Below are 12,690 nucleotides of genomic sequence, written 5' to 3'. Positions count from 1 at the left end.
CACAATATAATATTAGCAATATGAGATTAATTTTAATAACAGAAAAATTAGGCTATCACATGGTGAATCCCAAAGATGAATGAATTTTATCTCTTCTTCATACATTTCTATTATGTTCCAAAATTTTCACAATGCACTCATATTACTTCCATAATCAAAAAAATAATTGTTTGTTGTTTGTATTTATTTTTGTTTTGTTTTGGTTTGGTTTAAGAGCTCAGTTTGGAGCAAGAGCAACTGATGTGTGCAGCAGCCAAGCCATATTCTAAGAGACTCAGTGCCTAACCCCAGGTTAGGCACCAGAATAAAATATGCAGATAACGAATGCCCCTCCCCTAGGGAACTGGAGATGAGGTAACACTTTAATAAATACTTTCCGACCGCTCAGGAGTCATACAAGCTGCATTCTAAATCCAGGTCCATCATTTACTATCTTGGATGAATTGTGTAACGTTACTGGGCCTCAGTCTGTTAAACTAAATTAGTGGTTCCTTGGCTTTTTTTTAAGTCAGAGACTTTTTTGAGAACCTGATAAAAACTATCTATCTATTCCATGTGAAAATACACCAGTATCAATAAAAATAAAATAATTAAGAATAAGTTTTGTAAAAGAAGTGCAAGATGTGTACACTGAAGACTACAAAACCATAGTGTGAAGTCATGTTGTGCCATTTTTCTTAGCCCAGGCATAAGAAATTGGCGTCTTCCACTTCCTGTGTCTTGGAATGCTCACTCTTTGAGCCCATCCACCATAGTCTGAGGAAGCACAAGCTATCCCATAGAGAAGTCCACATGGAAGAAAGCTAAGACCTCCCAGCTAGTGCCACATTTAAGCTCCAGCTGACGGCCAGCCCAAACTTCACAGGCATGTGAGTGAGCCATCTTGGAAATGGTCCAGTTGAGCTGCCCCAGCTGTTGACTTCTGAACAGAGATGGATTTTCGTCACCGAGCCCTGACCATGTTGCAGATTTGTGATCCAAATAAAGGACTGTCATTACTTTAAGTCACTAAGTTTTGGTATGGTTTGTTATGAAGCAATAGACAACTAGAACACTTAATAATGTTGACTGAACTAAATAAAAGACATACCTTAATTCCAAAAGCTTTCAAGTAAAACATTTCTATTGGCTTTATGCCCATTTGGGTTTTAACAAATTTTGGACTTCCCCAAACTTGGATGTGGATGGTTATCTGAAAATGGTTCTTCTTTTGACAAACAAAAGCATCATCTGCTAGTGAAAAGTTAAATCCTTTGTCTGTTACAACTCTGTAGCCCACATCAGGTCTGTGAAAAGAGAAACCAAGAAACCAGTTTTACAAATATTTTCTACACATTTCCTTTCATTAACAATATTAATTGTGTAAACATTTCAAGAAAATGTATTGTGAAAAGTGCTTGTTCTATATTTAATCAGTTGATTTCTTCAATTTTTAATAAGGTAATGAAAATAATATTGCAAAGCACAGCTGGCTGTCTCCCAGCTTTTTCTCTTCTCACGAGGAAGAGGACAATTCTTGCCAAATGGAAGCATTGTTTCCACAAACTGCCTTTCCCCTGGTGCTTTCTAGACTTTTAATTTGCCTCCACAGTACAATAGAAAGATGTAGGATAACAGTTGAAAAGTCACATTACACAGACTTGTGAAATATCTGGGATAGAATTAATCTCTTTTCTTCTTGAAAAAAAGTCTCTAAATTTCATCAGCAACACCATACTCAAATAATCATTCAGATGACTGAATATTCACCCTATTGGTGGTCACGTGAAAAAGCAGAGTGGTCAGAATGACTAGGAACAGCTTTTACACCCACTTAGCCAGAGCCAGTCATACTACCAATTGGAAACCAGTTTTCACTAGAGTATGGTAGTTTACTTTTTATTCTGCCAATTAGGTAATAGAACTGAAAACCTACTATAATGGTTACTTCTGCAGAAAAGAATGGGATAGTTGTGGGGTGGCTAATCAGACTTTTTGCTTTATTTGTTTTATCATTGCTATTTTCAGTAGTAATGCTTTGTGTATAAAGGTTAAACATCCCTAATGTAATAATCTGAAATCTGAAATGCTCCAAATGCTCCAACACCTTTTTGAGTGCCAACATGATGCTCAAAGGAAATGCTTATTGGACCATTTCAGATTTTGGATTGTTGGATTAAAGATGCTTAACTGGTAAGTATAATGTAAATATTTCCAAAATCTGAAAAAATCTGAAATCAGAAACACTTCTCGTCCCAAGCATTGCAAAATTCAACCTGTAATCTGTTTAATAAAATACTTTTAAAATGTTAATACAATTGGAGGCAAGATGACAGATGAGAAACACCTCCAGCCAGAGTGTCTTTGCAAGAAGGAAAAATTTTAGATGAAAGTGAGAGACACAAACAGGCAGACAAACATAGACCGGATGAGAGTCTGAAGGAAGGGTGCCTGAACCTACAGGAGACTCCCCAGGAAGAGGTTGTGGAGCAGAACTGGAAGGAAAAAGGTATCAACAATGTCTAAACCCTAAGAGGTTTGGAGACCAGCAACAAGGGTAGGTGGAGCGGTTAAATTTCCCCTCCCTTGCATCTCACACTTTTGGTGGGCTCCTAAGCTGCTGGAAAGACCTGCAGACACCAGCCCAGAGACGGCTGCCACAGCTGAACTGTGAGCCTCTTGTGGACAGGGCACCAGGCTCCCAGCTCCCTCGGGGCACCTCCCACCCCTCAGACCCAAGCCAATTGGCAGGCACCATATTGCTTCGTTCTCCCCTTTCCCTTCCCAACCCCATTAAAAAGTGGGCAAATGACATGAACAGAAACTTTTCAAAAGAAGACAGACTAATGGCCAAAAAACATATGGAAAAAATGCTCAACATCTCTAATCATCAGGGAAATGCAAATCAAAACCACAATGAGATATCACTTAACTCCAGTGACAATGGCCTTTATCAAAAAGTCCCAAAACAATAAATGTTGGCGTGGATGAGGAGAGATAGGAACACTCATACACTGCTGGTGGGACTGCAACCTCTGTGGAAAGTAATATGGAGATACCTCAAAGAGCTACAAGTAGAACTACCATTTGATCCAGCAATCCCATTACTGGGCATCTACCCAAAAGAAAAAAAGACATTCTATAAAAAAGACATCTGCACTCAAATGTTTATAGCAGCACAATTCACAATTGCAAAGATGTGGAAACAACCCAAGTGCCCATCATTACATGAGTGGATTAATAAAATGTGGTATATGTATACCACCGAGTTCTACTCAGCCACAAAAAACAAGGGTGATCTAGCACCTCTTGTATTATCCTGGATAGAGCTAGAACCTATTCTAAGTGAAGTATCACAATAATGGAAAAACAAGCACCACATGTACTCACCATCAAAGTGGTATTAACTGATCGACACATATGTGCACATATAGTAATAACATTTGTCAAGTTTTGGGCAGGTGGGAGGGGGAATGAGGGGATGAATATATTCACACCTAATGGGTGTGGTGCGCACCGTCTGGGGGATGGACACGCTTGAAGCTCTGACTTGGGTGGGGCAAGGGCAATATATGTAACTTAAACATTTGTACCCCCATACCATAATATGCTGAAATAAAAAATAAATAAATAAAAATAATATGTTAATCCAAATAAAACATATTAAATCCATAATGTTATCAAATAGAGAATATAAAAGTTGAAAACCTCTTTGGTGAATTTTCCCCTTATATACTGAAGATATGAAGCATGGTTTTTAATTCATCGAGGTTCCTAAATGTGGGGTTTTTTCCAAGAAAGAAGTTCTTTCCCAGGACTACAAGCCAAGGGGGGCAGTACTCACTACTCTACTACTGTACAGATCTTTGCAACCTGGGATCTCAGCTCGGATGGCTGCCGTTATAATGAACAACATAGAGTTTCCATACTTTTCTAATTCCAGAAACAGAAAATATTAATGGGTCTCTTGGGAAAAGAGCATTCATGTTTTTTGCAAGTTGAGCACCTCTCCGATAGATCAAGTTACTGGGTCATTGATTACCCTCAAGTAGCCAATCGGTCAAAGGCTCCACAATCACAGTGCCTGCCGGCGGCAAAAAGAAAATCCACTGAATGAAGAATTTGATAAAGATCACATGTCTTACGCCATCTGGGAACTTTATATTGACCCAGATTTCTAGAATTAACCAGCTTACTTGCTCATCTAAAGATTAGATGGATAGAATTATATAGATTTTACCACAAGGGTAATAAGAACTGTCTTGGTTGAAAGAAGAAAATTTTTTAAATGATATTCTGTGCTAAACTCTCAAAAACTCTGAAGGAAGAAGGTTAGGATTACAGCCCAGATATGAGCATTAGCCTGAAATCTAAGGATGGGAGCAGAAGCTTAATCAACTAACAAGAATTATACTGTGGAAGATTATTCTGAACCTTAAACACCAATCTCTGATTATAGAAATCTATTTACCTAAGAATGGCAATTCTGCTTTTGATATCAAAAGTTAAGTGTAAAGTCAACTATACTTAACTTTTTAAAAGCTCTTTGATAATACAGGTTTAAAATATCATTCAAAAAAATATTTGATAAATTTTTAATGTCCTAACTTTATTGTCCTTAGGTAATTTAGGGGAATAATATTTTTGTAACAAATTAGACGTAACTATTGAAGAAAAGAACAGTGATATTTCTGTCTCAGTGATATAAGTAATAAAATCAGGAGGGGCCAAATTTTCATCTCGATCAATATTGCCTTCTTTTTTGCTTAGGAAAAATGAATTATGGCTAAACATCCAAAATAAATCTGCTTCTATACTTTTGAGTTGATACCTTCTGTGTTCTTTTTTTCTAGACCTAGATCTACCTTTGGAGCAGAGATAGGCTGTTCAAATAAACGCAGATATCTCTTTAAATAAGAAGAGAGATGACAGTTACCATGAATACTTGAAGAACTTGGTGCATAGAGGCCGGGAGGCATTAAAGGTTTTAATTAAAACATTGTGCCTGTGTGTGACTGTTTCATACCTCGGTGCTCATATTTAAGATAGAACATGGAACGCTCCTCAAAAGAAAATCAAATGAAGGCTAAGACTCAAAGCCAAGACCTACAGAGCATTCATTTCTTTTTCTAATTGCATACAGTGTAAAAGACATAAATTCATGACATTTCAGTGATACAATTAGCAATTATCTTCCTTTTGCCTCCTATTAAATATACCAACTCCCAAAGTCTGATTAACTCCATAGATTTGTAAGGAAACTATTTCTTCCTTCTAGTTCATCCAACATAAAATTCCTAGTGATAAGTTTTACTATATTTGAATTTGGAAAATACCAAGAAGGCCTTCAAGTTTATAGCCCAACATTTCTCATTTCATATTATAGTTATAACTTGAAAATCCTATTCTTTAATCATTAACATTTTTTAGTGTTTCAAGAAAGATTTATAACTAATGAAAATTCTAGAAGATTTAGGTAGGTAAATTATAGCCCAAAGAATAAAGAGATGGTTTAAAGGATGTTTAAGGATAATAATGCATGAGTCTACATTTCTTTTGTGAAACTATAATGTCATAAAAATAGGGTGAAACTTTTCCAGTTTTAGGATATATCATATGATTTGATTTTGGTGTCTTAATACAAAGAAACCACCTACCACAATAGCTGCAGGATATTTTGTCAAAGAATTTGGCAATGCTGATTTGCAGCATGTTGTCGAGGGTGGTCATGGGCTAACCATTTAATGTGGTCCCAAGAAAAGTATTCTATGATATTGTAAATTAACTGCAAGATTAAATGTTAGTGATTTGGGGAATCTCCATGTTCCAGCTTTTAGTTTAAACTGGGCATGTGATCCCGGAAAGACTTCCTCTTCGTTCATCATTGAGTGGGCAAATTATAATGAGATAGAATCACAAATCTGGGTTCCTGAAGGGCAGAAACTCATGTCTCAGCTCTTCATTTGTTAGGATGCAAAACACGAGCAGTAACACAGACACTTTCTCATTCACCTGTCTCTTTGGCCAGGGGTGACATCAAAGCCCCAGCACTTGGTTTAGTATCACCTTTCTCCCCTCACCCTCCAGCCCACCCTAAGGCCTTGCTACGGCCACTTACAGTTTTTCGTAATGACTGTTTAACAAGCTATGCCAAGGATCACTCTGGTATGGCTGCCACTTCAGAACGGGAGAGCACTGGTCCACGGGCATCCCGTTCTGTCCCTCACTCTCATGGTTCTGTACTTCACTGCTGTGGCTCCTACTTGTCACTGCAAAGAAATAGGTGGATTAGAGACTTCCCACCAGACTGTTCTTCCTAGACTCACGTACAGCAGCATGCAGCTGAGTGGGCCATACGTGGGGCAGAGTGACCACGTGGGAAGTGCCAAGTGCTAGGGAGAGGAAGTGTGCTGCTGGCCTCAGTTCCTCATCTGGAAAAGAAGGAGCTTGGGGTCCGTGATCTCAAAGAGGAGGTGGTAGACACTTGTTGGAAACTTCATCCCCAATATCAGTCTACCCTACTTCCTGCATAGCGTTTCCTCGTGTCCAGTCTGTGTGGTTCCAGTGAAGTCCAGTCCCAGTGCCAGGAGGGCAGGGACTCGGCTGATCAAAGCACGTCATTCAGTACCTGCATCAGTACTTGCATCAGATGGGAACGTGCGGCTCAATCCAATCCAAGCAGAGTGGATCTCCTCACTTCAGGAAATGTAGGTTCAAAGATGCTCACTTTTCCCATGAAGTCTGAACCTGTGACATACATCCCCAAGAGCTGCTGGCACCATTTTGGGACGCGAGGGAAAAGCCCATCTGGGAATGAAGCCCGCACAGCAAGCAGAAGGCAGAGCTAAGAGTGCAGGGCACCCAGTCCTGATGATGTGATCTGAGTTCTGGGATCCAATCCTAAACTCTTGGGTTACAAGAGCCAATGATAGATCCCTTGGTTTTGTTTTTTGTTTGTTTGTTTTACTTTGCTTGTTTTCTCAAGGCAGTTTGAGGTTTTTGGGTTTTTGTTTGTTTTTGTTAATTGCAACCAATATATTCTAATTTTTACAGGTCTTCCATGGTACCAAGATTTTGTGGTCCAACTAGCTTTTTGAACTTAGAGGAGTTATTTATTCACTTTGAGTATTACTTCCCTCAACTGCAAAGTAGAAATTAAAAACATATGTGCTGCTATCATGCAACATTATACAAGCAGAGAGAATGAGATAATAGAAGTGAAAGCACTTTCAGAAGCTAAAACCAAGATAAAGTAAGAGAGAAGACCCTGTTAGTGTACAATATCAACTATATGAAATTACCACTTTTGTATGCCAAAAATGGCCAAATAAGAGCAATTTTGCATCTGCAACCTACTATTTTTGCATAATCTTTGCAAGTTGTATGTCTTAATTTGAGTATGCTTCCCTAACCATACAATCCAACCTCGGATAATTTTTATGTAAAGTGCTATTGGTATGTTTGCCTTTTCCCTCTTCTCCTAACTCCCCTACCATCACTCATGCCTGGCATCAGGAGGGAAAGGGAAATAGTGGGCATTCAAAAGCCCAGGGGCGGGCTGTCAGCAATAACATAGAAATAGGACATCGGCTCCTGTTGAATGTGTCCACTTAGCCTGCGGTTTGGAAAATGCAGGAGAAAGGGGATGGATTGTTTTTTCTCATCTAACTTTTCCTTTCTTTATACTTCCACTGAAGACTTCCTAAAATAAATAGATAGAGCTGCTTCAAGTTGCTTTTGATCCCGAATGTCACAAAAATATCTATTTTTCCTGGGGTATCACTATTAAATGTCACCTAAACAAAACATGCATTCTTTTTGGTTTTTATAAAACATCCATTTTGAAAAGATTTCTCAAAATCCAGAAAAGCTTTTTTCCCACTAAGAACCCTGGAGGTGAGCAATGCAAGGCGCTCCTCATGCCCTTGCTCCTCCAAAAGTTACCTGGTCTAAAATCTTTTCCAAAAAAGAAACCCTTTTATGGTTATCCTGCTTACACCAAATTCAGAGAAAGGGAGGAACTAATTCTTCCTTCTTTCCTTCCTCTCTCCTACAATAGAGAGAGGGTCGAGGAGGGGTTAAGAGCTTAGAGTTCAGGTGAAGATAGACCTAGGTTTGAACCACAACTCTACACTGCATGACTGAACGATCTTAGGAAAATGATTTAAGCTCTCTGAGCTTCAGTTTCCTCATCTGCAAAATGGGAGTAATCCTGTGACACTCGTTAGGGTTGCTGAAGGGGTTCGATGTCTGTAAAGTGTACAGCACACGGTCGGCCACCGGTAAGAGTTTAAACAATGGTGCCTTTGGGTACTATTACTGGCACTATCATTATCACCTGTGCTTGTTTCAGCTCAGGTGACTCGCTTATCCCTAAGAAGCCTTGGGAAATACTTCTGTTCTAGGCCTCCATGGTACTCTATCTGATGTGAAATAACTAACTCACGCACCTGACTAAATACCAGCTAACTCCGGCCCTTGTTACTCAAGCGTGACAGCAAGGTCAAGGCCGCCAGGTAAGCAACCAAAAGCCAGCTCTGCTCCTCCAGACACTGATGGGGAGGGCGGATGGCAGGCAGGGGGCATTGTCCTCAAGGATAACAGCATCACCTGCTCTTTCCTGTCACAGCAGCAAGGATATCAGAGCAGCCATTCCAACAGGGGTGACATGGTTGTGGCTTCCCTGGGAGATGGTTATCAGCTGGTAAAACCCCAGGGACCGGTAACTGAGATCCCAGGCCCACACTGAAATTCCAGGCGCGAGCCTGAGCCTAATGCTGGGACTTATTCTTATTCATACTACTAATAATATCTGCTACTCTGGGTGCTGTCTGCACCACAGGGACTGTCCCAGACACTTCACGGGGTATTTCGTCAATTCCTTAAATCATCTCCAAGGTAAGGATCCTTTAGTTCAATAAACTGTCTTTACTGAAGTATAAGATACACAAAGAAGAGTACATAGATCATGAGTACACAACTACATACTTCTGTATAAAATGAATTCTGTGTAACTATGACTAGATCAAGAAATAGGATGCTTCTAACTCTCCAGGGCACACCCCCACGTCCCCTTCTAATAATTACTCTCTTCTGCCCAAGACTGACCACTATCCTGACATCTAGCACTATAGAGGAGTTTACAAAAGTGGAATAATACTACGGTACACTGTGTACACTTATGTGCTGGCTTCTTTTGCCCAACATTATGTTTATGAGATTCAACCATTACTGTTGCAAATGGCAATCCTCTGTTCATTTTCATTGCCTTATTGCACTTTATTTTATAAATATACCACAATTTGTCATGCTGTTGATGGCCATTGGGGCTATTTTCATTTTGTGGTTATTACAAATAATGCTGCTATGGGTATTCTTAAGCATGTCTTTTGGTGGGCATGGGTACACGTTTCTGCCAGGTATGTTCCTGGGTGGAATCACTGGTTGTATTTTAGGACATGCTGTAGTGGATACTGCCAAACATATTTCTAAAGTGGTGATGAGGTGAGGATTCTTGATCTCACTTAGCAAACGTGGAAACTGAGGTTCAGAGATCTGAAATAACTCTCCCAGCATCACAGATACGGGAAGACAGGGGATTCAAACCTTCCTCTTCCCTTCCTGCTAGACTGCAGATCTCTTGAGAAAATGTAACAGTGGAGAGAAATGTGAAGAAGGGCAGCAAAAGGCCCAGGTCCCAGCCCTTTGGAGAAAACTGACAGCTGGAATTTGAACGCCTGTCAAACTATTTTTGTACACCTTACTTTAAAAAAATCCTGGAGATGGGTAAAGTAAAAATGATGATTTTCATTTGATAATCAAAAAAAGTTGGGTTCTGAGAGTCCCCAATTCCTGGAGAGAAGAGACAGGTGACTTTTCCGACTCCACAGTGTGAATTCAGCCCGTGTACCTCTCATTGTGGGCCAAAGCCATGACTCTGGGGCCGGAAAATGCTTTCATATGTGAGGTTTAAAATTTAAGAGGGTTGAAGCCTCCCAGGAAGACAATGAGCCCTGTTATATTTGAGGTTCAAACCAGGTGGGGCCAGGACCCAGCTAGCAGGAGCCCCTCCACCAGCAGCTTCCTTGCTAAGCACGATTTTCCATATGCTCACACCAACCCAGTAATCTACGTATTCAGCCCTATAAACGAGGCTCTTGGAACCCTTGGCCAAAGTGTACTACTTGGGAGAAGTTCACCAGAAAAGACTTGTCCACTGATTTAGGTTAGAACATTTCCAATCAATCCTACTCCTGCCTGTAAGACTGGCATAAGTTCCTCCTTCATCTACCAATATGCTGTTTCCCCAGGACCTCTGTAAAAACCCCTGGCTTCTGCAACATCAAATAGGAGTTATCCTTCGGAAAGCTTTTGCTAAAAATATAAACTGCAATGAAAACGTGGCATTTGGGTTAACTAAGTCTTTGCTTTGTTTTGTTTGTTCGTTTGTGTTTGGCCCTGGGAACCTGCTCATTTTCACTGTGGAACTGTTGTCTGGAACCAATTATCTTTAGTCAGCTTTTCAGTGACCTGCAAATGGGACTTAAGCAAAGGCCACAGGATTTCCTATGTGTTGAGACGTTTCAGCTACTCTCCCACGGCTGTTCTCTGAAGATGGTGAAAACTCCATGCCGTCTCTGGGCCAGGCAGCAGAGAACCATCACAGGATGGCGCTTCACTCTGGAATGGCCAGGACGATTTGAGCAACAATCTAATGTGGTGAGGAAACTCTTGGAAGGGTTGAGTGACTCGCCCTGTATCCCTTAGTGAGCTGGTGAGTCTGTAGGAGAATGAACAGATGGTTCCCTCGTCTGGCTAGGAATTTACTCAGCCTTTTATGTTGGAGAATCATGAAGCAGCTAGCTTCAGGCTAGCTGCAGGGATCCCTGAAAGGATAACCTTGCATAGGAAGGTATGTAGAGAGCTTTGCGTTATCCAAAAAGGGGGCTTTCATTAGCATCGTGTTGCTGGGGTTGGGAAAAGAAAAGTCGAGCAACTGCCAGCCACAGTGGATCCATGCAAAAGGAGAAAGGAAGCAGTTAAAGGTTTCATTTATACGAGGGCTGGATGCCCAGTGCGATTCGGACACAGCACTGCCAGGAGATGCTGATGGGTGGGACTTGTCGTCATCCACAGCCCATGCCGGAGCTGACACCAGATGTCCCTCGGAGCATCAGCTCTAATTGTGAGACTGCTAAAGGCAGGGGAGCAACCCCAGCTGGTGAGGTTGCGTTTTCCTCCACTTCAGTAAGGACACACCACATGTCTCCTTTCAGGGTGGTGTAAACCTCTAGAGTTTGGGGACACTAGTGGGAGGGGGTTTCCTGAGAGGGAAATCTTGGACTTCTTGCCAAGCTGACATATCAGGATAGAAGAGATGGGGCACTGTTCACACTGCCCACATTTCAGTATGTACAGTAGCTAATAGAGTTGGCTTGGAGTATTACCCGTTTTCCTACTAAGTGCCATAGTATTTACTCTGAAAATTCTGAAGTTTAAGGCTTCAGGCTCCAAAAGACCAATGAGTTTGCAACTTCATCAGGTCACATCGGATGTTACATAAGGCAAAAAACTAGGTAGGCTGATCACCTGGGCATCGGGTGATTCTGACGAAGGACTTCTAAAATGACCATACAAAACTTCAGAGACCTACTGGGCACTCGCCAATCTGAAGTGAGTATGAGGAACCCTCAACTTTCCACCTTCCTGCTGTACTGGAGAATCCTCCAGGGTCTTGCTTCTCAGAGTGCCTGCCGTGAACCAGCAGCACTGGGAACTGGTTAGAAAGGCAGATCTCAGGCCCCAGAGATTGCGTGGGAATCTGCATTTACCAGGATGGTCCTCGCATAGCTCTGTGCACACTCAAGGGAGAAGGATTGCATGAACAATGCACGGGACACGACGGCAGGTCTTGAGGTCACTGCCACACCACACAGCTGCCACAGGCCTGGAGCCTGGGTCCTCTGAGACACATGGTGCCTGAAATTAAAAGACTGGCGTTTCACCTGCACCAGAGAGCAAGAACAGCATCTATTCCTGGAGGCACCCGTGTGACCTCACCTGCAGGAAAGATATGTCAAGAGGGAAGAAACAAACTCTCAGATCCTATCATTGCCCATCCACGAGAGGGAAAATTTTCTAGGGCTGCTCAAAGGCTGGTAAGAAGCCTTGAAAGGCGTGGATGGCATCGACCTTGTCACCAGCCCCGTCTGCTCACTTGGTCTGGGGTGGTGGCCCCACACTCGGCAGTCCTCAGAGTCCTCCAGCGCCTGTGAATACTTCCTCTTCTTGGTTGGAGGCAATGAGGCTCTAAAATCAAGAAACCAAAGTGAATGTTAGAATAATTCTTTGCTGTCCATGTTACATTAAATCAAATTTAATTTCCCAGGACTCTCTTCTCTGCTTTCCTGAATCTCATTCCAATTAGTTAAGGTTCCCTGAGCTCTACTTGTCTGAAACTTAAGGTTTTGGGGTTTTTTTTTTTTTATCCCAAGGGATCTGAGATTCACCTACCTGAAAAATAAACTGACATTTCAAAGGTAGAAAGGCAGAAGGCTCATTGAGAAGAAGATCCAGACATAAAATATAGGTATACATTTTACACCTGAAAATTTTTTTCACTTGGAGTTTTACCACAATTTTTGATGGCCTTTACTCTTTTACCACCCTAAATATCCAGAAAAGTGAATAAAAGGGAGAAAAGAAGGAGAG

General features: G+C 41.3%; 1 protein-coding gene across 1 annotated transcript in view; it reads right to left on the bottom strand.

Annotated features, from left to right (window-relative positions):
• Nucleotides 1–12,690, bottom strand: part of MYRFL (myelin regulatory factor like) — a 106,043-nt gene that overhangs the window by 57,211 nt on the left and 36,142 nt on the right. The window contains exons 5-7 of the mRNA XM_069489467.1: nt 12,197–12,288; nt 6,098–6,248; nt 1,091–1,286 (exon numbers count right to left, since the gene is read on the bottom strand). Coding sequence (XP_069345568.1) covers nt 1,091–1,286; nt 6,098–6,248; nt 12,197–12,288 — 439 coding nt within the window. The remainder of the gene's footprint in view (nt 1–1,090; nt 1,287–6,097; nt 6,249–12,196; nt 12,289–12,690) is intronic.

The sequence above is a fragment of the Eulemur rufifrons genome, chromosome 16, assembly GCF_041146395.1.
Source record: "Eulemur rufifrons isolate Redbay chromosome 16, OSU_ERuf_1, whole genome shotgun sequence".
Taxonomy (NCBI): Eukaryota; Metazoa; Chordata; class Mammalia; order Primates; family Lemuridae; genus Eulemur; species Eulemur rufifrons.
The sequence above is the reverse complement of the archived record's forward strand: the minus strand, read 5'-3'. Positions and strand labels throughout refer to the sequence as shown.